This window comes from Neofelis nebulosa, chromosome 1 (genome assembly GCF_028018385.1).
Source record: "Neofelis nebulosa isolate mNeoNeb1 chromosome 1, mNeoNeb1.pri, whole genome shotgun sequence".
NCBI classification, from domain to species: Eukaryota; Metazoa; Chordata; class Mammalia; order Carnivora; family Felidae; genus Neofelis; species Neofelis nebulosa.
The window spans coordinates 224011464-224035989 of record NC_080782.1 but is presented as its reverse complement, the minus strand read 5'-3'; the positions used below and the strand labels follow the sequence as shown (position 1 = coordinate 224035989).

At 39.1% G+C, this 24526-nt stretch overlaps 1 protein-coding gene across 1 annotated transcript in view; it reads left to right on the top strand.

Moving 5' to 3' along the window:
* The first annotated feature begins 3931 nt into the window (after positions 1–3931).
* The window catches only part of INTS6 (integrator complex subunit 6), a 92735-nt gene continuing 72140 nt past the window's right edge, over positions 3932–24526 (top strand). The window contains exons 1-3 of the mRNA XM_058686361.1: positions 3932–4578; positions 4972–5049; positions 5868–6017. Of these exons, the coding sequence (XP_058542344.1) occupies positions 4468–4578; positions 4972–5049; positions 5868–6017 (339 nt within the window). The 5' untranslated portion in view covers positions 3932–4467. The remainder of the gene's footprint in view (positions 4579–4971; positions 5050–5867; positions 6018–24526) is intronic.

The following is a 24526-nucleotide window of genomic DNA, read 5'->3' as shown; positions in this document are numbered from 1 at the left end:
AAACAAACTTTGTTAGGTTACATATGAGGAACATTGGGTTCATCTGATTACTCTGTTCAGATGGCACATCCAGATACCGTAAGCCAAGTCCTTGGCACATAATTATTTTTAAACTGTGTTATCCTGCTTAATTGGTTTAAAATAATTTAGCAGGGTGCTGGTTGGCTCCTACAAATGAATCTAATTCATCAGTTCTTGTTAAAACGGCCCTATTTCGACAATTTAGGCTATTGTTGAAGCCAGAGTCGCCACTCCTTCAGAGGCTTTCATATAATTTATTCATTCCCTTTTAAATTGGAGCCCTAGCATTAGGCAGCATTCCTTTAAAAAACAACAACAAAGGGCAAATTTTCTCCCACATACCTCTTCTGACCAATGTCCTCCCAGAGAAACCTTCCCTAATCCCTGAGACTGCAATAGCACAGGATTTAGCGCACATACTCCCAACTCGTTCTCCCTCCAGCATTGCAAGAGCTCACCGTTTTTTTCACTTGAGTCTGATGAAATAGTTGGCTTACATTTAGGGGCCATGTTTTGGATAAATAAGCCTGCATAAAACCAGAATTGTTCTAGAATCACAGAGATTGGAAATCTCTGGTACTATTTAGTTTTCTCTTTTTATTTTTTGTCAAACATGGTTGAATTCCTGCAATTTAAATAAGCATATGCTACGAATCCACGGTTATCTATACTAGTGTCACATTTATAGTTTTTTTCCCCCTTTACTTTGCAGATTTATTTAAGAACTTCTTTTAAGCAATGTAATAACTCTAAGGGTATGTGAATTTTTAAAGTTACTTAGTGTGTACTACTAGCTGTAGACATATACATTATTTTTATACTTGAAGCATATAGTTCTTAATCAGCATTATTTATAAGATTCACCTAAAGAGCTTTATAAAAAATGAGATGACCAGGGCCCATCCCAATTCTACTGAATCACCTGCCTCTGGGTATGGGGATTTGGTGCATTTTTAACTCTGTGGGCAATGCTGATGTGCATTTCCTGGCCCCAAACCACTGCTTTAAGCCATCATCAACCAATAGCTTAATTGTCAACCAGAGTCACTAAGAATAAACTTGGCCTATTTCACAATTCTGTCTAGGGACCACTCGTCAATGCTTCCTGGTTTCTGATTGCCTCTTGATTTGCTGCCTATATATGTCCTGATTTCTTTCTTGTTTTGCCTCTGGCCTTGCCTTCCAGCACTTCTGGGCTTCTGAACTGGAAACCTGGTCTTTGATCTCAGAAGCCATCATAAGCACAGGTTCTGGTTCTATGCTCTAGGTTGGCTCTTTGGACTTGGCTCTCCTGATCTTTGCATCTAACACTGTCTCTACCATACATCTCCATTTATGACAATCTGCCAACTCCACTGAGTCAGGGAAGAAAGAGCCATGATGTCTCCATAGGAAATGATTTCAAATAACTATAACAGGGAAAGTCATTATTAATGCATGCTCATGTACTTCAGTAGTTGAGTTTGATTTCCTTCAAACACTGCTTTGTCCTTAGTACCCCAACTAAGAACTGTAATTTATATGGAAAAAAAAAAATCCTTAGTCTGGAATAAAGGCCCTCTACTGTCTAGATCTGACCTACCTTTCTGGATCTTAATACTATTCTTCACATACCTAGTGCTCCAGCTCAGCTGAACTACACTGTTCCCCAGGAAGCCCCTGGCACTGCTGTTAGCTTCCTTTCTTCGCTACATTTTCAATGTCGAAAAGGACTTTTTCATCAGCAGCTGCCTCTTGCTTTACCCACATATTCAAATCCTACCAATTCTTTGAAGCAGTGTTTCTCAAACCTGAGTAATGCAAAGGAAATTCCTGTCATTCTAGAGAATACATATTAGGATAGGCAGGAGTCCATGGACCAGCTTGAAAAGCACTGGTAAACAGAAGGCCAATTCTATGAAAATCTTTCATTTGCAAATTATCACTTTGAAAGAAAAATGTTGTCTTTACAACTGGTGTAACAATTTGTATATTGTCATTAAAATGAAAACACACATTTTAAAGTCTCAAAGAACTCTTGATTTTTTATCTCCAGATCTAGGATCTCAGAGAAACGTGGCTTTAAGGAACATCTTAAATATACTGGCCCTGGAAAATGTTCATCACCCAAGGGTAATACATTTTTCTCTTTTCTGAATTATTTAGCATCTAATCACTCTCTGCCTTGTAGTAGCTAATAATATGTATGTAGTATTTTTCTAAAAAAAACCATAAGCTCTTTGAAGGCAGGGTCCACATTTTAATCATTTTAAAACTCCACTGGTCCTCAGCAAATATTGGATGTTAAGACCTGTATTCCATCTTATTTTGTAGTCCAAATCTCTTAAAAATCTCTCTTCTGTCGTACATACTCACAGAACAGCGTATGACTGAAACGGCCCTACTATAAATTCATAAGAAGTTCAGAGGTTGTCCTAAGTATTAGGAAAAAGTCCAAGTTATGAAACTCAAGATTTTAAAAAAGTGCTACAAAACCGGTCTCTTTTGTGTTGAGACTGATAGGAACAATTTCATTAAATGATCAGCAGGCAAATAAGAATTTCAGGATAAAAAATAAAATCGAAATGTAAGGCTAGCAGGAGAGGCCCTAAAGACATCTACATAGTCTTTATAAGGGTTGTGTGCCTCTAACACACAGGCACGGTCTTCAGTTTTTCAACTAGTATATTTGAGTGAACAGTTCCTCGGACATTTAGGAAAGGATTCATTACTTCGGGCAGGGTGAATAGGGGTTTCGTTTAACCAAGAACGACTTCCCGCATACATTATTCGGAACCAGTCTTAGACACAGCATGCAGTGAAAGGGAAGAGCACTGGCAGGATTATGAGGAACCCACTCTGTCACCTAGGCAAGCTGAAATCAGTTTTTCCATTTAAAAACGAGTTCTTGGTCTACGGTTTTCTAAGGTCCCTTTTAACTCTGAAATTGACGTTCTTTGGTCCTAAGAAAACTCGGCTTGACAGAGGTTATTTGGTAGAATCGTTTCCCACCCCCCCCCCCCCCCGAGAATAAAAAGCGCAACAAAATGTTTATCGATATTTGAGTCTTTCCCCATGTCCTTTAAAGGGCTGAGTTAGGAAAACAGAAGGTTAATCCTCTTTTTGTTGGGTCCTCCACCGAGGGCTCCTGGTGTGCTCCGGGTCCAGCCCTCACCCTAGGTCGCTCCCCAAGGCCGAGCGAGACTGCGGGCGAAGCTGGCCTCTCATCCCCACTCCCCGCCGGGAGCGGTGGGACTGGCGGAGATTAGTCCCAGGTCATAAACAACCTCTCACTTCCCCTCCCCCGCCCCGGGCCCGCCCGCGCAGGGGCCGGCCCTCCCAGGCCTAAGGAACCTCCTCCGGCGACAGCAGGCCCCGGAGCTCTCCTCGGAGGGAAGACCGCGCGGGCCGGCCCCCTTCTAAGCGGGTATTTGATTACTTTACTCATCCCCTCCTCACTCGCCCTCGGGGGAAGGGGTTTGATACAGCGACCTCGCAAGGGGAGGTGAGGCCAGCCTCCATTTCCCTTCCTCCGACCCCTATCACCTCCAACAGCCAAGGAGAGGCCAGCGGCACTGACGCGCAGACTCACATCCGCGGCCGCCCCGCGCGCGCCGCCGCGGCCCCCTCCCCCACGCCACGGTCTTTCCGCGGTCGGTCCCCGCCCCTTCCCGGAGCCCGCCTCCGCGTCTGCTGGCCCGCCTGCTCGTCCCTTGCGCTCGCTCTCGCGCGCACCCGATGCCCCGCCTCCGCGCGTGCTCAGTAACTGTTCCCGGAGCCGGCCTACAAGCTTCCCCCGCCCCTGAGCTGTTTGAATATGCTAATGAGAATCTTGGGATTAGCCAATAGGATAACGGGGCGGTGCGTCACGTGGCTCGAGGACGTGTCAAGGGGCGGAGCCTCTGCAGACCCTGCCCGAGTTAAAACCGGAGTGTGAGAGAGAAAAGCGCTTCAGTAGCGAGAGGGGCTGAGAAAGTGGTGACACCGCCGGGGTGCGGAGGGAGTCCCTGAAACTTCTCCCAACAGCCCCAGGGCCAATCTCCCCTCAGCCCACTCCCCTCTTCGCCAGCTCCCAGGTCCCCACTCCCTGCACCGGGGGTGGGGTGGGGAGCCAGGCCCGTCTCCCGCTGGGACACACACAGGGGCCGGGAGCGGGGACGGGACCCCCGAGGCGGGGGGGACGGACCGACCGACAGACAGACGGCCGGGCGCCCGCCCCAGCGGGCAGGCAGGCAGGAGGAGGCGGAGGCGGGGGTACGACGGGGAGGACTGGGTCTGGGGAGTTTCCTCTCAACTATCGGGGGAGAAACTCCCCGCAGCCGGAGGAAAGACCCAGACGGTGTTTTCCTCCCGGGGGCCGCGCTCCCCCGCCCCGCGTAGCGGCGGTCGCCGCCGCCGCCACCGGCGCCTCCACCTCTACCATCTCCTCTTTCTCCACCTCGGGCCCCGGTGTCCCCGGCCAGCACTATGCCCATCTTACTGTTCCTGATAGACACGTCTGCCTCTATGAACCAGCGCAGCCATCTGGGCACCACCTACCTGGACACGGCCAAAGGCGCGGTAGAGACCTTCATGAAGGTACCGACTGACCGAGCCCGGGCGGCGACCCGGGCCCGGCGACCCACGGGCGGCAGGGGTGGGGGGGGAGGATGGCCGGGGGCGGCGAGGCGGAGGTGTCGGGGACCTGACTGCGGGAGCTGCCGGGCTCGGGGACCCCCTCCCCCACCGCGCGGGCGGGCGGGCGGGCGGGCGCTGCGAGCCGGGCTCGGCCCAGGCCCGGGCTCCAGGCGGTGTGTGGGGGCCGATCTGTGTGTGGGGGGCGGCGTGGAGGGGTGGCCGCTGCGTGTGCGGTACTGTGGGTGGGGGGGGGCGGCGGGGCCGCTCGGCGCCCCTTCGCATCGTAACCTCGCTTCTGTGCTTCCCTCTCGCCCGCCCTGTTCCTTCTCCTGTCCCCCACCCGCTCTCCCGCAGCTCCGTGCCCGGGACCCTGCCAGCAGAGGAGACAGGTATATGCTGGTCACTTTCGAAGAGCCGCCCTATGCTATCAAGGTAACAGCCCTCGCCCTCCCCCTTCCCTTCCCTGTTCCTTCCTCGCTCGCCCTCCCCGCCCCCCCATTCACCCTTCATTATGCTCCCCTCCCCCACCCGCTGTGCTCCAGGCGCTGAGGTCTTTTCCCCTGCGGGCTCCCACCCCCTCCCCCGCTCCGGAGCGTCCTGGCGCGGCGCGGAGTCGCTGGGCCACCGCCGTCCCCTCCCCAGCCCGGCCCGGCGGCGGCGGCGGCGGCGGCGCTGCGATCAACATGGCCGACATTTCCCCTCCGCGGCGTGAGCGGCAGCAATGAACTGTGGGGGATATTTATTCAAGTTAGCCCCAGTGACAGCCGGGCCCGGCCGCGCCGAGCCCGGGTTTGCATTAAAGGGGACTCGGCCCGGGGCTCGGCCGCGCTCGCCCTGGTTGGCGAGCGAGCCGGGTGGGGGGCTGCGGAGCTTGGTGTTCGGATTCTTCCTCACAGGGCCGCGGGCCGGTGGGACAGCTGCAGGTTAACTTCAGAAGTCCTGCCCACTTCTGCTTTCCACCAGTACCTTTTGCATGCCCAAATCTTGGGTAGTAGGTTCGGGAGTAAATTCCCCAGGGAAGTTATAAAGTATTAAGGCTGTTAGCCACCAAAAGCTGTAGAGCAAGCAGGTTTATCCTTGGCCACCTTTGAAGAGAGTTTCCTTGGCGGTGATACGGTATTAACACGTTAATCTAACCATACTGTAAAGTGAAGCAAAGCAGCTCCTTGGCGAACGGCATATTGTAACGGCTGCCCATGTGTACATGGCTTTAAAGGATGAAAAAAAAAATTCTTACATTTTCTTTACAGGCCGGATGGAAGGAAAACCATGCAACGTTTATGAATGAACTGAAAAACCTTCAGGCTGAAGGACTTACGACTCTTGGCCAATCCCTAAGGACAGCTTTTGATTTATTAAATTTAAATAGATTAGTAACTGGCATAGACAACTATGGGCAGGTAGGTTGAATATTAAGGTGGAAAAACAGTTGATTTTTCTTTTTGTGGAGAAACACTGTCAAGTCCAAAACCTATATAACATGAAATACAAGTATGAAGCATTTCAGATTAAAGTACGATATGCACATAATACAAAAGTGAAACTGACCATATTTTACTGGCTTTAAAGCCCTCATTTTTTTTTTCTTAAAATGTATTTGTATTCAGAATTAGAGTCTGAATTTTTGTGCTGTAGCATTGACATGAATTTGGTTTTAATCCCTTGAAGTTCACTCAGGTTATAAAAGGGGAAAACTTTCTGCCTCACCACGCTCAGTTTCTGTGATAGTGTACCCACAGGCAATTGTGCAACTCCTGCAGTGACTTCTGGACACTAGTTGACTAGTGGTTTTACTTTTTTTATTAGTAAAAACATCAGAGGAATTTTTGTTTTTGTCGGGGTTTAATTTAACCATATTTTATAGTTATTCTGAAAGGTAAGATTTTCATTGGAGTGCAGTAACTGAGTACATTAACATTTTTCAGCTGTTGAAGCATCCACAGTAAGCATCTTTGCAGGAAGAATTCTGAATTCGCTTCTGAATTAAATCATGGGTCCAGAGGCTGTTATTATTTTTGAACTCCATACTTTTGGAAAAGAGGCTTTTTGAATTTTCTTTATCTCTCCCCCCCCCTCCCAATATGGTGGTTCACTATGAAATAAGGCAAAGTAGTCCATTGTAATTTTTGAGATTGCTGGCCAGGAAAATTAAAGATACTGGTGAATGTGTAATGTTACACATAACAAAGGAATATTAGTTCCAAGTTTAATTTTTTTTTTTTAATTTTTTTTTTTTTTCAACGTTTTAAATTTATTTTTGGGACAGAGAGAGAGAGACAGAGCATGAACGGGGGAGGGGCAGAGAGAGAGGGAGACACAGAATCGGAAACAGGCTCCAGGCTCCGAGCCATCAGCCCAGAGCCTGACGCGGGGCTCGAACTCACGGACCGCGAGATCGTGACCTGGCTGAAGTCGGACGCTTAACCGACTGCGCCACCCAGGCGCCCCTAATTTTTAAGTTGTAGTGCAGAAACATTATTGCCACAAATGATACATTTAGGAATACATTTTGTTCTTTTCTCAAGGTCTATGAGCCACAATTTTCATGAGTTTGACAAATTTCAGGAAAATTTCCAGTGATTATAACTTTTGGTTGCTTTATATAGGAAGAAACAGAATTATTCCCTTGTTTTAGAAATGTTTATGCTTTGCTTAGTGGTACCTATTGAGCACCTAAACATTTTTGGAAAGGGCTGAATATAATCCTATAGCATTTAAGTATACATGATTCAGAGTCATTTTGTTCTAGTTCTACTGAATTGCACCTCCATTGTTTAATTCAGTAAATGCTTGTTTTCTTACCACATAAATCTTTAAGTTTTTCTACCCTGTTTTATTTTGCAATATTTGTAATTTAGGTAGGTTTGTCATGAACTTTTTCTGCCAAGAATCTGTAAAATAGATTTCTTACCCTTTTCTATTTCTTTGTTATATGTAGTGATATACAGGCCTATTGGTGAAGGTTTTGATCCAAGCTTCTTTGAGTTCAAAGACAAATTTGAAACTTGCCATTATTTGGTTACTCTTAATTTGGTTGTCCGGGTGTCAATGTATGGAAGAACTGTTTCCTATTTCTCTGCATCATATTTCATAAGGCATTTACACACATTTACCTCCTGCCACCTATTAAAAATATTTCTTAGGGTGCTTCTTTAGAGAAGCTGATTGTCTTGGAGAGGCTGAGGACATTTGCAATTTAAACTTGTATTTTCCTTTTCCCAGTTGCCATCTTCCACCAGAGAATGCTTAAGTTCTTATCTGTAAAGCGTTATGATGTTTGAGGTTGAAGGTGGTCCTGCTGGGCTGTTACCACTTTGACCAAGAGAAGAGCCTGGAGATTAGGATGCTTTTGCATGTTCGGATTTATTAATTCAAGAAGGGGGAGGGATAATGCTTCTCAGTTATTTTGATGAGTAAGCAAGGATGCATGGAGTAGTACTAGTGCTTATGTCCTGAATTGGCACATAAAAATGACACTAGCATTAAAATAATTGAGGAAGCCATAATTTTCAAATGAAAATGAGTAAAGCACTTAATTAGAAGAAAACATCTTCCCAGAGATATTTCTCACCATAAGTCTTTATTTCGCTGATTTAAATATTACACATTTTCTGTTAAAGGATAGATTATCAAGAATTTTGGATGTCTCAAATACTTAACACTAAATATAGTTCATGTATTTTCTTTGTTAAGAGTACTTTGTGTTTGCCTGTTTTCTGTGGAATAGTTTTATTCTGTAACCTGTGTTTTTACATAAATACTTCCCCTTTCATACTCTACAAGGATCTGTAGGACCCACAGTACTAAATACTTGTATATAATTTTAGTACGTGAAAGGAAATGAGATAACATGAGCTAGATGAGAGGGACAGAGCATATTTTTAGAGAGCATCTAAAAACATTTATGTACATTTCTGAATGACTTTCTTAAATACCTAAATGTGGATGTATATGTATATATATTAGATACCCCCATAGCTACTCCCCCCCCCCATACATGTACATATGTGATTTTCCATAACTAATCCCAAGGATATTTTCAATGTCTGTATTGCTTGTGTTAAGTTAGTAAGTATATCTACAAATAAATCGTCTTTGAGATGTTAGTAATTAGGATACTAACAGACTTTGTAGGGTGTAAGTAAGGTTAAAGTAGCTGAGAAAAAAAACGCATCTTGGTGATTGTTTTCTTCAAGCACTTTGGATATCCCAGTAAAAACTTCCTTGCGTATAGAAATCCGTATAAATATTTAATTTTGAAAATCTGTACCATTTGCTGATATTTCTGCAATCATGGAACAAAGTATAGCTTCTTTCTAGTCTTTTCCTTGGATATTGTAGCAACACTTAAATTGCTTATCATTGCAGCTAAATGTGACACACGTGTTTTTTACATGTATTCACCAGAGTTTCAAATAATGCTGATCTTTTGAGAACCACCGAAAATCTGATGAAGAGAATCCTTGAGCAGTACCTAAAAGCATTTACAATATGTGTTTAATTTTTTAAAGGATATTCAATGCCAAGTTTTACCTCATTTGAAAAATAGTAACTTTTTAGACAAGATCAAATTGAATGAATCTTAGGGAGAAGAATTTTAACCAGTTTTTTCTTCATCATAAATATTTGTGAACTTAGCAAATTCAGGTAGAGTTCTAATACTACTTTTTTCCTTTTACCCAGGCAGTATCTATTTAGTACTAAGGTAGCACAAAATACAGGCTTTTCTTGTAATGTAGGTGAAGTAATGAAAACTTGATTCCCATTTGGGTTTTTTGTTTCCCTTAGGCTGTCAAGAAATATATTACCAGTAGTTTTATATTTATTGACCTGTAGACATTTTTTTCAAAAGAAAGTAGATTTTTATACTGGAACGTGCTTCTGTGCTGAGTATGAACTGGAAAGAGTGGTGAATGGTATTTTGTAAAATTTTTAAGTCCATGAACTTTTCCTAATTTTTAAATTGTGGTAAAAAAAAAAAAAAAAAAAGAAAAGAAAACCCACATAATATCAAATTTACCATCTTAACCGTTGTTTGTTTGCTTGTTCGTTTATTTAAGTAATCTCTATAACCGTGTGGGGCTTGAACTCAACCCAGAAATCAAGAGTCCCCTGGTCTTCCTGCTGAGCCAGCCAGGTGCCTGCTGTCTTAATCATTTTTAGGTGTACAATTTGGTAGTATTAAGTATATTCACACTGTTTTGCAACCAGTCTCCAGAACTTTTTCATCTTTCATAACTGAAACTTTTTACCAGTTGAACATAACTTATTTTTTCCTCCCTCCAGTCCCTGACAACCACAATTCTAATTTCTATCTCTATTTGAATACTCTAGAGATGCCTTATATAAATGGAATCATACAGTGTTAGTCATTTTGTGACTGGCTTATTTCACTTAGCATAATGTCTTCACCATTCATCGCTGTGGTAGCTTATTTCAAGATTTTATACTCCTTCTTAGGACCGAATAATATTTCATTGTATGTATATACCACGTTTTGCATATCCATTCATCCATGATGGACTTTTGGGTTTCCACCTCTTGGCTATTTTGAATAATGCTGCTATGAACAAGGTGTGCAAATGTCTCTCTGAGATCCTGCTTTCAATTCTTTTGAATATATACCCTGAAGTGGAATTGCTGGATCCTGTAATTTTATTAAATTTTTGAAAAACTCCTCTATTTTCCATAGTGGTTGCAATTGTTTTATATTCCCACTAACAGGGCACAAGAATTGCAATTTCTCCACATGCTTGTCAACACTATTTTCTGTTTTTCTGATTTTGGCCATCATAATAGATACAAGTGATATCTTACTGGTTTATTTGCATTTGCCCAATTATTTATATTGAGCATCTGTTCATATGCTGGTTGGTCATTTGTATATTGGTTTTGGAGAAATGTCTGTTTAAGTTCTTTGCTTATTTTTTAATTAAGTTATTTGGTTTTTGTTGTTGTCGTTGAGTTGTGGGAGTTCTTTAAATATTTTGGATATTAACCCCTTACCAGATACGTGATTTGCAAGTTTTTCTCCGATTTCATGGGTTCCCTTTTCACTCTTGATTGTGTCCTTTGATGACAGAAGTTTTAATTATTGATGGAGTCCAGTTTAATTTTTCTTTTGTTGCCTATGCTTTTGGTATCCTCTCCAAGAAATCATTGCCAAACCCAATGTCTCTGAAGCTTTCCCCCTATATTTTCTTTTAGGAGTTTTAGTTTTAGGTCTTGCATTCAAGTTTTTAATCCATTTTGACTTAATTTTTGTATATGGTGTATGGTAAGGGTCCAACTTCATTCTTCTGCCTGTGGACATCTGGTGTTCCTAGCACCGTTTGTTTGAAGAGACTCTCCTTTCCCCCATTGAAAGGCTTTTGGCCAGTCCTTGAACTTCTTATAAACCTCTTAAACTTATCTTCAATAATTTTTATTGGCTCATAATTCTTACTGATGGATAGGGGACTCTACAGTTAAATTTGCTTAAAAGTTTTTTCTCTCCATCTTTTTTAACTGGATAAAAGAAGCACAATGGCCAGGAATGTGAAAATTGGAATCCCAGTCCTGACCTTGATATTGAATTACTGTGTAACATGCTTTACCACCCTGTGCCTCTGCTTCTTCATATTCCAGATTACTAATAATGAAGCCATTGTACTGTTATTATAGAAATGATTAGAGGTTTAAATGGGATGGTATATTAAAAATGTACTTTCAAACTTGTCAAGTGCCAAGGAGACACAAAGCTTTTTTTCCCTCAGGTTAGTTTGTTTACCTCTAGTTTTCTGTTATTTTTTGACCTTAAATTTGAAATTTTGATTATAAAAATGTGGTGATTTTTAAAGCAGAATTTTATTACATGCTTTGAAATCTAACAGCCTATTAAATATGTATTTTTTTTTCCCCTTGGGCTTTGTATTGCTTCCTGAGAAAGCAGTGTGGAAAGTAAATACTATCACTTGGCCGAGTTGTCTTAATGGCAGTTGATAAATATGACAAAGCATAGGGATGGTTTGTAAGGTTCAGATAAGTCAGAAAGTCATTCTTTTTTGTAGGAATACAAGTTAGAGAAGAAGGGACCTTTACATAGAACAAAAGCACATGTTGTAGGATTCTCTCAAATGGGAGCTCCCCCTAGTGCGTTTAAGATGAGATTTACACAAGTTTGTTTTGCAAGGGACCTTTGAGGAACACCTCTCGTATATCAAGGGATATTTTAATAAGAAGGTTTGAGCTTAAAGTAGCATGAAGTGGGTATGATTTATTTCCTATTGAGTATTAGTTTTAAAGGTGGTAATTTAAATGAAAAATTTTAAGACCTAGGTTTTATTTTCTTTGAAAACACTTACTTCACTTTTCTTCATAATATGCTCTAAATCTGTTTTCTGAAGGATCAAAAAGTTGCTTTGTCATGATCTTTCAAAAGAAAATGAAAAAGGATATCCAAAGGACATTATTGCATTCTTAATTAGAAATTACTGTGTAATTCTTACTGTGTAAGAAATTATAAGTATAAAAAGCAAAAAATAATAGGTTTTACTTCTTCAAAGAGAATTTTATTTTCCCTTCATGCAAGGGAATGTCAATAATTACATATTAAATTATGTACAACTGAAAATTAAAAGGCTGGGAACAAATGTAATATTTGAATGAAAGAATTTTACTTTTCAAGTATTTTAAGTTGATTTAAGGTCATTTGTGGTCAGGAGTAAGGAAAGAACTGTTTAGACACGTTCATGTCGTAGGTTTCTACAAAGAGATTGTGCAATATTTTATAACTTGAAATTTCTTTAAATATTTAAAATAACCCTTAGCCAATATAACCCTTCACTCAAGTTTCTAACGTATATAATCATCTTGGTGGTCTTTTTTCATTTGCTTCAGCAGTGCCCATATGTTACTAGCCCTGTGTTCTTTCATTTAAAAAAAAGTATTGCCCTTATGCAGACTTAATTTTTATTTAGCAGTGTTATTAATTTTCTTAATTTAAACATGGTCCCAGACCATAGACAAAATACTAAAGTTTTTTGTTTCTGTTTTAGTTTGTCAGAAGAAGCAGATTCTTTTTCCCCCAACTTTTTTATTGAGGTACAACTTAAATACACAAATCTAAAGTGTGAAGCTTAGTGAATTTTTATATACGTTCTTGAGAACAAGATTGAACTTTTGTATCTCCTGACAGAAATTTTCATTGGACTTTATGTATCATTATGACTTTTGTTTTATGGGACTTTAGAATTGCAAGTGCTGTTAGAAGTTTACTCCATCTTCCTCATTGTATACATGAAGAAAGTAAAGCCCAGAAAAGTTTAGAAGGCTGATTTCTTTACACTTATGAAATATTTTAAAAGATTAAAAATGGTTATGGAACAGTCATACAGATTTTTTTATTAGCAATTTGTATGTTATTAAAGAACAAATTTTATTTACAAGTGTAACCAATAGATATAAGTCCCTTTTTAGGGGTATGTCTGTGGTTCTCTACTGGAATATGCTTTCTTTCGATTCCTCTGGTGAAAACCAGGCAATTCATTTTGCCAGTTTGTTACATTTAGCCTTTCTTGTAACACTATGAAAATACTGTTAATATGCAGTTGGAGTTCCTCCCCACTCCCTTGGAAAAAAGTTAATATGAACGTTGGGGGCCCTGGGGTGGCTCAGTTGATTAAGCGTCCTACTTTCTGGTCATGATCTTGCGATTCATGGGTTCGAGTCCCGTGTCGGGCTCTGTGCTGACAGCTCAGAACCTGGAGCCTGCTTCAGATTCTGTTTCCCTCTCTATCTGCCCCTTCCCTGCTCACACTGGGGAGGGGGCAGAGAGGGAGAGGGAGTGAGACAGAGAGAGAGAGAGAGAGAGAGAGAGAGAGAATGAGAATGAGAATATGAATATGAGACAGAATCCCAAGCAGGCTCCTCACTGTCAGTGTGGATTCGCTATGGAGCTCTTTGTGGGGCTCAGATTCCCAAACTGTGAGATCACGACCTGAGTGAGCCAAAATCAAGAGTTGGATGCTTAGCCTACCAAGCCACCTAGGCGCCCAGATATAAGATAATTTTGAAAACCTCTTAGCATCGTCTTTTAAGATTTAGAAAACTCTGATTGGTTCTATCTGTTCCCACTCCATCCGTGAGTTCCAGGCCAGTCATGTAACCTCTCAGCCTCAGTTTCCTCATTAGGAAGATGAGGTGAAAGGATCTATGCTGCAGGATTGTGGTGAAGATTAAGTGGTATGGAATGTAATTTATTGTAACACTCTCATTTTTATGAATTTCCTTTTATTTGCATTTTAAAAACTGGAATTGTGGGCACATGGTATGTTACACAGCTTTTTTCAGTATAAGCAGTGTGGTACAGAAAGAACCGCTTCATTAGAACTGGTCGTGCCTGGCTCTGCCACTTACTAGCTTAGGCTGTATTGACAAGTCCCCTTAGCCTCACTGAACTTCAAATCACTTATCCACCAAATGGTGAAAATAGCATAATTCTGGGGAATTTTTGTAAGAACTAGAAATATTAATCATTTAGCAAAGTGCCTGTTTGGCACATGGTAGGAACTCAGATGACGATGATTAACTGTCGTGCCCAATGTTATGTTAAACACTTAACAGGGCAAAGCTTTGTAATCCGAAACCTTTGACAGAAGTTCCATAACCCAACATCTATCCATCATAAACATCGTAAGAAGCTAGAATTAGCTAGCCAGTATTTCCAGCTAATGTAAAATTTTGTGCCATAAGGAACAAACATGATGGTTTTGGCTTTAAATTGAAGCTCCAAAAATATTTTCCCCTTGGTGTTGAAAAGTTTTTTCTCCAAAATCTCTTGTTCAAAAACAGTTTGATAACATGTTTAATTTAATAAAGCAAACATGTTTTCCGATTTTCAGAGAAAGAAGGTTTTAATTTTTTGAGGAAACTTAGATCTGAGTCCATTTCTAGGGCTTTGTAAATAGTATATTTTAGAATATGAGTTGGTGTTGGTTGGGATGGGGTGGAGGGAGGATGTTCTTGTACAGAAGAAAGGTCAAATGTGAAATGTTATGACCCCTTTTATTATTTTTAATGTAGATTTATGTGGGAAAAATAGGATAAGCCTAGGAAGGATTTTTTTCTATATGATAATAGTTCTTTTTTAGAGCATACGTGATCTAAAATCCGATGATTGGTATATTGAGGTATAGTTGCACATAAGAAAATATTTTAACATAAGAATCTTACAATTAAGAGGATTACTTGTAACCAAGGGACGAATTTATATCAGGCTAGTGATGTCTTATCAAGATTTATTCTTGTTCCTATGCACTCTTGTTTTTTTAATCTGTTCCTTAAAAGGATATGGCATTTTAACATTTTCCATTTTTTGCTTTTGCCTAGATAAGCTGAGGGACTCATAGTAAAGGTCCTCAGAAGGATTATATTGTCTGACAAACTGTTACAGTGATGAAAACAGTTCTGAGTATGTGAGAAAAAGTAATTGTAGCATTAGCTATTAGTAACGTACTTTGAAACTCCTCAATGGCAGTATTGATGCTGGCATGTTAAAGGAAACCTCGTTAGATGGGGCGCCTGGGTGGCGCAGTCGGTTAAGCGTCCGACTTCAGCCAGGTCACGATCTCGCGGTCCGTGAGTTCGAGCCCCGCGTCGGGCTCTGGGCTGATGGCTCGGAGCCTGGAGCCTGTTTCCGATTCTGTGTCTCCCTCTCTCTCAGACCCTCCCCCGTTCATGCTCTGTCTCTCTCTGTCTCAAAAATAAATAAACGTTAAAAAAAAAAAAAAAAAAAAAAAAAAAAAAAGGAAACCTCGTTAGATATTAGGAAACATCAACAAAGTCTTCTGGTTATTTTCGAGTTTGAACACTGAAAGCATACCAACAATTATTCTGAAAGGATTAAAAACAATAGTTTTTTTTTTGTTTTGTTTTGTTTTTTTTAATGTGTATTCATTTTTGAGAGAGAGAACAGAGCGTGAACTGGGGAGGGGCAGACAGAGAGGGAGACAGAATTCAAAGCAGGCTCCAGGCTTTGAGCTGTCAGCACAGAGCCCAACGCAGGGCTTGAACTCCCTGACCTCGAGATCATGACCTGAGCTGAGGTCGCATGCTTCACCGATTGAGCCACCCAGGCGCCCCAACAATAGATTATTTTTAATCCCCGGAATTGAAGATGATTCTGTGTTCTGTGAAAGGTTAGGCTGCAAACCTCAGTAAGTGATGTTACAAAGGCTCCATCTACAAGATGATGACAGCATTCAGTCCTTTTGGATTATTGAGAGTAAGCAAAATGATGTCTTTGTGGCCTCTGATAATGCCTGAGTTGTGGTAATTCCTGGTCATTTATGTACTTTGGCAGGTAAAAGCTAATGTAAAATTTTGAATTTTTGTTGTACAGTTTTAGTTGTCAATCCATTTCTCAAAGCAGTAAGTTAGAAAAACCAAGAAATTGCATTCAGAAAATTGGGCCTAAATCAGATAATAGAGCAAAAAGTCTTTATATGTTGGAGTGCCTGGTGGCTCACTGATTAAGTGTCAGACTTGATGAAGTGTCAACTCAGGTCATGATCTTGTGGGTTCGTGGGTTCGAGTCCCATGTTGGGCTTTGTGCTGACAGCTCAGAGCCTGGAGCCTGCTTCAGATTCTGTTGTCTCCTCTCTCTCCCCTTAGCCCACTAACGTGCACATGTGCTCTTTCTCTCTCCCTCTCAAAAAATGAATAAATATTAAAAAAAAATTTTAAAAGGTCTTTATATGTAAATTTTATTGTTAATCCAGAAGGGACAATGTCTAATCTCAAACAACATTATATTGAATGTAACTCTTAATGTAATAAAAAAAAAGAGTCATTCTTAGAGCTTCCATTTTAATGAGCTTAGAGCAACTATCAAAAACGTGTGACAACTATCCAGTCATTCATATGACCTCTGCTTTTTCATGAGGTTCATTTCTAAGGTAAAACCTTTGTGGATTTGTATGTATAGTTAGAAGGGCTTATATACTTTTCTTGGCGAAAGGCCCAAGTATTATGTGGTTAGTTTCTCATTTCCTAAACATGTCACCTATTTTGAAAATTTTAAATCTATAAACACTTGGGAAGGGACTTAGTACTAAGCATCAGTAAATGTTTGAGTCAGAGCCTAGGGAGTACAGAGTACAAATACCTTTTGTAATGGATTTGGAGAAATTTTAATAGTTCCTTCTAAAAAACCTTCTGAAATTGGGTTACCATCAATTCTTTCCTAAAAAGTGAAAATTCATGTTTTGTTTTTTTTTTTTTTTTACAAAGCAGAGCCCCTTAAAACTAATCTCGAATTATGATTTATCCAATTAAATTATTTTCAGTTGGCCTTCAGCTATAGCACATGGGAAAAAATAGACTGTCAATTTTTCCAAGTGCTTATCATGAATTTTTTTTTGCTTTATTAAATTTAATGCTTTATTGCTAACTTTACTGACATGAAACATTTATTAGGCAGTTCCTTCTCATTTTCAGTTGTAGTCATGAAGATACTTACATAGAATCCTGTGGTTGAATTCCATCTTCTGTGTAGGAGAGCTGATGTGTGTGTGAATGATTTTTTTGTGAACATATGTGTAGATGTTTAGGAAAAAATAGCTCTTAATAGTTAAAGACATGATTTAACCAGACTTTTGCAAAGGTAATATCTATACATTTGGTGGTAATCAACACCTCAAGGAGATGATTAGTCTGGATAGTATAGGTAGGTCTGTGTGATTTATTGATGTCAAATTAATTTTCAGCATTATTGCTATATATAACTTCATCTGTCTTTGAAAATAGGTTTTCATCCTGGCTTTTTTTTTTTTTTTTCTTTTTCTGCCATGTTTGCAACATGTTTACTATTACATTCTTTGCTGGAATTTTTTCCCAAATTAATATTACCTAGTCCATTTAATATAACGAGCATATTAGGTTTTTTTTATCTAGAATGTTAGTATTTTTTTTTAAGTTTATTTATTTTGAGAATGAGAACAAGCAGGGTGAGGGTCAGAGAGAGGGAGGGAGAGGGAATCCCAAGCAGCACATGAGCTCATCCATGCTCAGCACAGAGCCCGACGCAGGGCTTGCTCATGACTGTGAGATCATGACCTGACCCAGTGTCAAGAGTTGGACACTTAACCTACTGAACCACACAGGTACCCCCCAATTTTTTTTTTTTTTTTTACTGCTATTACTGTTTAAATATTACCAAAACCAGTTATTTATTTGTAGAATAATCTTATTTAAATTTTAGATTCCAGTTCAAATGTAAAACTCAAATTCTGTGAAGTTATTAAATATTTAATATTTTAGACCTATTGAATTTATATTCCTGGTTTTTGATGCAGTATTTCTTAGCCCTGTATGTTATGGAGTTTCCTTAACATTTTTGTCCTAAAGTCAAACTGTTCTTCAGTTCTTACAGTATTTCTTTTTTTCCCCCGTGTTTGTTTATTTTTGAGAAAAAGAGAGCATGATGGGGGAGAGGCAGAGAGAGAATCCCAAGCAGGCTCTGCTGTCAGTGCAGAGCCGACCTGGGGCTCAATCCCGTGAACCGTGAGATCACCAGCTGAGCCACCTAGGCGCTCCTATAGTATTTCTTACATGATTGCTGTTTGGTTTATTAATTGAATCAAATTCTAGGATATTGCTCTTGGTCGTTATATTAAAATAAATATATGGGATTCCCCTGGCCTTTTCTTAAGTCTTATTCCATCTGTTTTTAATGATGCTAATATTTTTAACATAAGGAATTGTATGGTTAGGTAAAGGAACTGTATTTGTACACAACTGTATAATAGAATTACTTGAAACTAAAGGAATATATATTTTAATGTGGAATTTTAATTGTTTAATTTTGATGTTTTTCTGTAGTTATAGACCTTACTTTATTCTAAGATGCTAGGTTTTCATACACTAGCAGATTTTTAAAGGTTTATTTTTAGATACTAAGCACATTTTAATTTTGACTACTTGTTTTGAATGTGTAATAAATGCACATGGTTAAAAAGTTCAAGCATTATAGAAAGTTACACAGTTGCTCACTTCCATTGTTCAGAGGCAGCCATGGTTAATCAGTTTGTAATGTATCTTTCAGAGATCTTTTATTTTTTTTTTAATCTTTTAAAAAATTTATTATTTTTAGAGAGAGTGGGGGAAGTGCAGGGGTGGGGAGAAGAGAGAGAGAGAGAGAGAGAGAGAGAGAGAGGGAGAGGGAGAGGGAGAGAATCTTAAGCAGGCTCCATGGTCAGTGTGGAACCTGATGTGGGGCTCTATTCCATGACCCTGGGATCATGACCTGAGCTGAAATCAAGAGTGGGACACTCAACCAACTGAGCCACCCAGGCTCCCCTTTCAGAGATCTTTTCTATATATTCAGAGGTGCTATTTTTTTTTATAAGCACTAATTTCCTAAGATGAATATTTTAGAGTTTTTTTTTTTTAATCAAAAGACTCATTTTTGCCATACCACTTGAGATCATAACTATAAAAGTAATAATCTTAAATTCTAAAACAAACCTAAAACTTGTAATTCTGGCCTTGGAATATTGATTTAAATATAAGGCTGTCAGGCCTTTATTGACTTAAATAATTAATATATTTTGTTTGGAATGTTTAATTAACCAGTTGTGATTCATTCCTGTAATACAACGAACCTCCCACCCTTTGAAAGAAGCAAAACTGTATTAACGACAGTGAATTATTGAATAGAAGATATAATTAGCACATCAAAACTGTGATTTCATAGATCTTATTGATATAGATTGAGGCAAAAATAAAATAACTGACTTCAAGGGAAATATTGAGTACATAAATATTAGTACAGGTAATAAGCAGATATTGACAAAATTCTGGTTGTGGTATGCAGTTGCCTGAAGTTGAGCAATACTGAACTAAATGTTATATATACTAGTTGACTTGTATTTGCAAAGTATGTATTAAAAGCTGCTTTTCTCATTTCTATGTAGTTGTAATTGTGTTTATTATCAGTATTATGACAAGTCTTTGGAAGTGAATTGCATCCTAAGATATTTTTCTTTTAGAAATAAGTTTAAAGGAGATGAATATTATGAAGTAGATGACATCTATATCTAACACAGAACAATAATATTAATATTTCTGTGTTTTATATTTTCTCTATAGAATCTGAATTTTGACAGATTATATAGGGAGTGTCAGCATTTCTAAATGAGAATGAAGTAGTTGGTCATATTTTAGAGGAACATATATTGTTACCTCTTTTTTAGATATGGTAGTAGAGGAAAATAGGATTGATAATGCCAGCTTTATGTTCTTATTTATGTAGATTTTACAAAGATGTAAATAGGGGACCTAAACATCTAGTTTAGCAACTTAACCGTTAAAAAATTTTTAATAGCTGTCCTACTGAGTACTTGTCCAGTGGCATATGCATGAGAACCATTACTGATGCAGTACTTACTTCTCACGGCGATTCTTTCCTCCTTTTGACATAGTTGCTGTTGTTGCTATTACTTAACTTGAAAAGGAAGTTTTAGGTTGAAAAAGCACAGTCTGTTTCTGGAAGTTTCTGATTTTCTTGCTAGGGAATACGCTTTTAGCCTATATGTGTAAGACATTATACATCCTAACATCTCTTTGGTTGATTTCTTTTGACTGTACCTTTCTGGGCATATGGCAAAATAACTAGGCAATAGTAGGTGTAAGTAGCTGAAAATGCCATCACAGGAGAGCTGGTGGGCTGACATTTGGTGCACATTTTCTCTTCAGTAGCCCCTTTAATCCATGGGAAAAGTAGCTTTGCCATGGCTGTCCTTATGAGGTTGTTCCAAGGACATAACATGGAGCATGGTGCACAGGGAGAAAATGAGTCCTTTGGTACCATAGCAGAGATAGCCAATGAAAGTTTTACTGAATACTCAGGGGTGCCTTGCTTTTGCTTTGGAAGATAATAGTTAAGACTTATTTAAGAGTACAGTAAAATTCCTGTTTCTCTTCCAGCCCCCCCCCCCCCCCCACTACATTTTAAATTTATTGGGTAAAATTAAAAATTCTGATTCTGGGGGCGCCTGGGTGGCTCAGTCGGTTGAGTGCCGACTTCGGCTCAGGTCATGATCTCGCGGTCCGTGAGTTCGAGCCCTGCATCGGGCCCCTGTGCTGACAGCTCAGAGCCTGGAGCCTGTTTCAGATTCTGTGTCTCCCTCTCTCTGACCCTCCCCCATTCATGCTCTGTCTCTCTCTGTCTCAAAAATGAATAAAAACGTTAAAAAAAAAATTCTGATTCTGAGAACTGGTTAGTTTGTATTTGAGGGAAATTTAGCCTTTTATATTTTCAAAAAATTTTTTTTGGAAAATTTTCAAAAACTTTTTTGCAAAAATGGGTTCTAGTGGGTAAGATTACTTTATTATTATTTTTTTCATTTATTTATTTCTGAGGGACAGAGTGAGACAGAGTGTGAGTGGAGGAGGGGCAGAGAGAGGAGACACAGAATCTGAAGTAGGCTCCGGGCTCTGAGCAAGCATTCAGCACAGAGCCCGATGCGGGGCTTGAACCCACGAACTGTGAGCTCATGACCCGAGCCGAAGTTGGACACTTTAACTGACTGAGCCACCCAGGTGCCCCAAGATTACTTAATTTAATTCTTTAAATTTTCTTATTGAGATTTTATGCCTTAATTTCATTGTTTTGGCTAACCCCATGGTAATATTAAATTATTGCAAGAACTTAACATTTGCATTTTATGTTATCTTTAGCAGAATTTTTACCTGAGGTTTTTGACCAGTAGTAAAATCAGTTGTTGTTTTTTTTTTTAAATAAATTTTCTAAATGAGAAGATTTCCATTAGTAAATAGGTAGAATATTATACCTTGCACTCTATCCTTTAGGGACATATTTAGATTTCTTTGCACCAAGAAGTACAGCTCTGAGAGAACCATCTGATTTTAATTCTGCTAATGGCAAAAGTAAACTTTTAGTCCCTCTACTGGTTGCCTTTGATGTAGCAGAGCCTAATATTACTATTTTTTTTTGGAGATCTTGTAACTAAGATAAAAGCTATTTATAACTTTATGACCAAGGTGAATTTTGTGGTCTATTCTAATATGGACTGTCCCCAAATTGAGTGACTTCATAAACATACAAGGAATAAAAACGTAAGGATTTGGGAATTACCTTACTGCATTGGCTTGGCAACAGATAGTTAATGACATTATAAGTCACAACTTTTGACCTTGAAATGTTAGATTATTTTTTGTAACACATGAAAATTGTCTCATGATACTGGTAGACAACCAGAAATGTGCTTTAATTTACTGGGTAAAAATGTGTGAGAAAGATGCCAGTTATTTCCCGTGCTTCTGCCAAGCATAAATGCACTTGCACAGGCGGGAGAGGAGCAGTGTAAACTGTAGAGAAGAAAACTGTCTTGGAGCAACATCATCTGATCATTTGTTGCAGGTGATTTAGAAATTTATGCTTAAATAAATTTATTCTAACATTTATATTTCTATATAGGGGTAGGGATAATTTGTTCCTAAAGAAATAAAAACTGTCCTCTTGTATATATGTGCAGTAAGTCATTAGTATTCTAATTTTTATCATGACTAATCCTATTGTCTTTTTTAGTGTGATTCTTGAAGGGATCTTAGCCATGTTAGGGTTAAATAATTAAATAATTATTTTATTAAATTATTTTAAATAATTTAATAATTAGCCATGTTAGGGTTAAATAATTAAATAGGTGAAATGAAGATGGTCATATTTTTCTTTACTTTTTTCTATCTTTGATCTTTATCTCAATTTTCCAAAATTTAAAGTCATTAAAGGTCTTAATATTGTTTTACCTTCCGTTTGTACCTACGCTCTCTGAAAGTTGGTTGATGTTCGTTTTCAAAAGTAAACATTCCGTTTTGTTTACATTGTATTTTGTTGCAGTGTGTTTTTGTTGGGGAGAGGTATATTGATTTATATATAGACAATTTAGGGGTACCAGGGTGGCTCAGTCGGTTGAGTGTCTGACTCTTGGTTTTGGCTCAGGTCATGATCCCAGGGTTGTGGGATCAGGCTCTGTGCTAAGTGTGGAGACTACTTGTGATTCTCTCTTTTCTCTCTTAATTACCCTCTGCTCCTGTCCCCGGCTCATGGTCTCTTGGTGTGTCTCTCTCTCTCTCTCTCTCTCTCTCTCTCTCTTTCTCAAAAAAAAAAAAAAAAAAAAAAAAAAAAATTTTTTTTTTGTGGGTGAGAAATCACAAAGCAACAGGAAACCAAGTAAAGGAATAGCTCCACTGTAGTTAATTTTGCTGTAGATAGAATATATTAAATAAAACCAAACCGATTGTAACACTATTAATTATTCTGTGAACATGGCACAGTCTAGGTTCGTGTAGAACTGTATGCAAGAGGATTTAGTTGCTACCAACAGGACTTTTAGATGCTGTGGAAAGACCATGATATTTAGAACTGGAATAAGGTTCTGGCTTTGCTGGTTACCAGCTGGGTAACTTTGGATTATATTATTTAATCTTGTGAATATTTTACTGTACCATGTTTTTAGGGTTAAATGAGATCGCATGACTGTTTTATTGTTATTATCAAGTACCTGATTATTAGTAATTTCAGGTATAGTCACTATGGAGAGTACTATGTGTATGACTCCAGTAAAGTTTCAACTAAAAGTTGGTTATCAAGGAAAGAGTCACTTATATTTTGATGTTTTAATTTAGCTTACATTTTAACTCAAAGGCTTTGCTGAATTTTAATACATTTTAACTTGATTTTTAGATATGATGGTCCTTAAAGTATGTACTGGTTTTTGGATGCATATCACCATTCATAAAGTTCAATACGTCATAGATCATTGTTCTTTAATTACAAATGTAACCGACTGGCCTCTGAAGAATAATTCTCAGTGTGCTTATACAGGAATAAAAATTGATGTCAGACTTTCATTCAGAAAATATAGAAGAAAATTTGAGTTAGGTGTAGAGGTGCTACAGAAGCACCGTTCCAATTGTTTGGTCCACGTAGTTGTAGCTTAAGGGTAGAAGCAAGATAAAATAATTCTGAAGCTATCAGGATATCTTGGCCTTCTTTATCTCCCTTTGCCAATTTTTGATCTATCGTGGTATTTGTAGAGACCAGGAGAAGAGAGTTCTATGTACATAGGTACATTTATTATTGGTGAGATTGGATTATCAGGCACCTGACACGATACTTGTCGTATGGCAGCCACTCGGTAAACATTTGAGTGACAAACATGAGTAAATGGAGAGTGGATGGCTAGACTGACACAGGACAGAGGCAGTGTACCCTTGTATCCTAGCAAATTCACGAGTTGTTAATGTGTTAAGCTAGGGAAGCACTCATTTATATTGAGATATAGGTAAAGTATCTATATCTTCTTTCAAAGCTTGTTGAAGTTTGAAAAATTCTCAATGGTTCCATGAACTTGGACAGGTTTGTATTAAACCTCAGTCAGTGAATCAATGAGTATTTTAAGTGCCCAGTGCTTAAATATTTTGTGCTCAGTGCTGAGGAAGAAATAATGACATGCTCCTTGACTTCAGTTTACTCAATCAGGAAGCAATGATGAACAATACAAGACGGTGTATTTTTAAAAAACTATAGTAAATACACATAACAATTTACCATCTTAACCATTTTTAAGTGTGGAATTTAGTAGTGTTAAGTATATTCACATTGTTGTGCAAGGTGTTGTATATTTAAATTAAAAATAATTTGAGGAGGAGAGAGGTTAAATGCTGCAGGGAAGTAGTATTCAAAATGTACTCCATGGGGACGCCTGGGTGGCTCAGTTGGTTAAGCATTTGACTCTTGATCTCAGCTCAGGCCTTGATCTCAGGGTTGTGAGTTCAAACCCTGTGTTAGGCTCCACATTGGGCATGGAGTGTACTTAAAAAAAAGAGACAAAATGTACTCCATGAC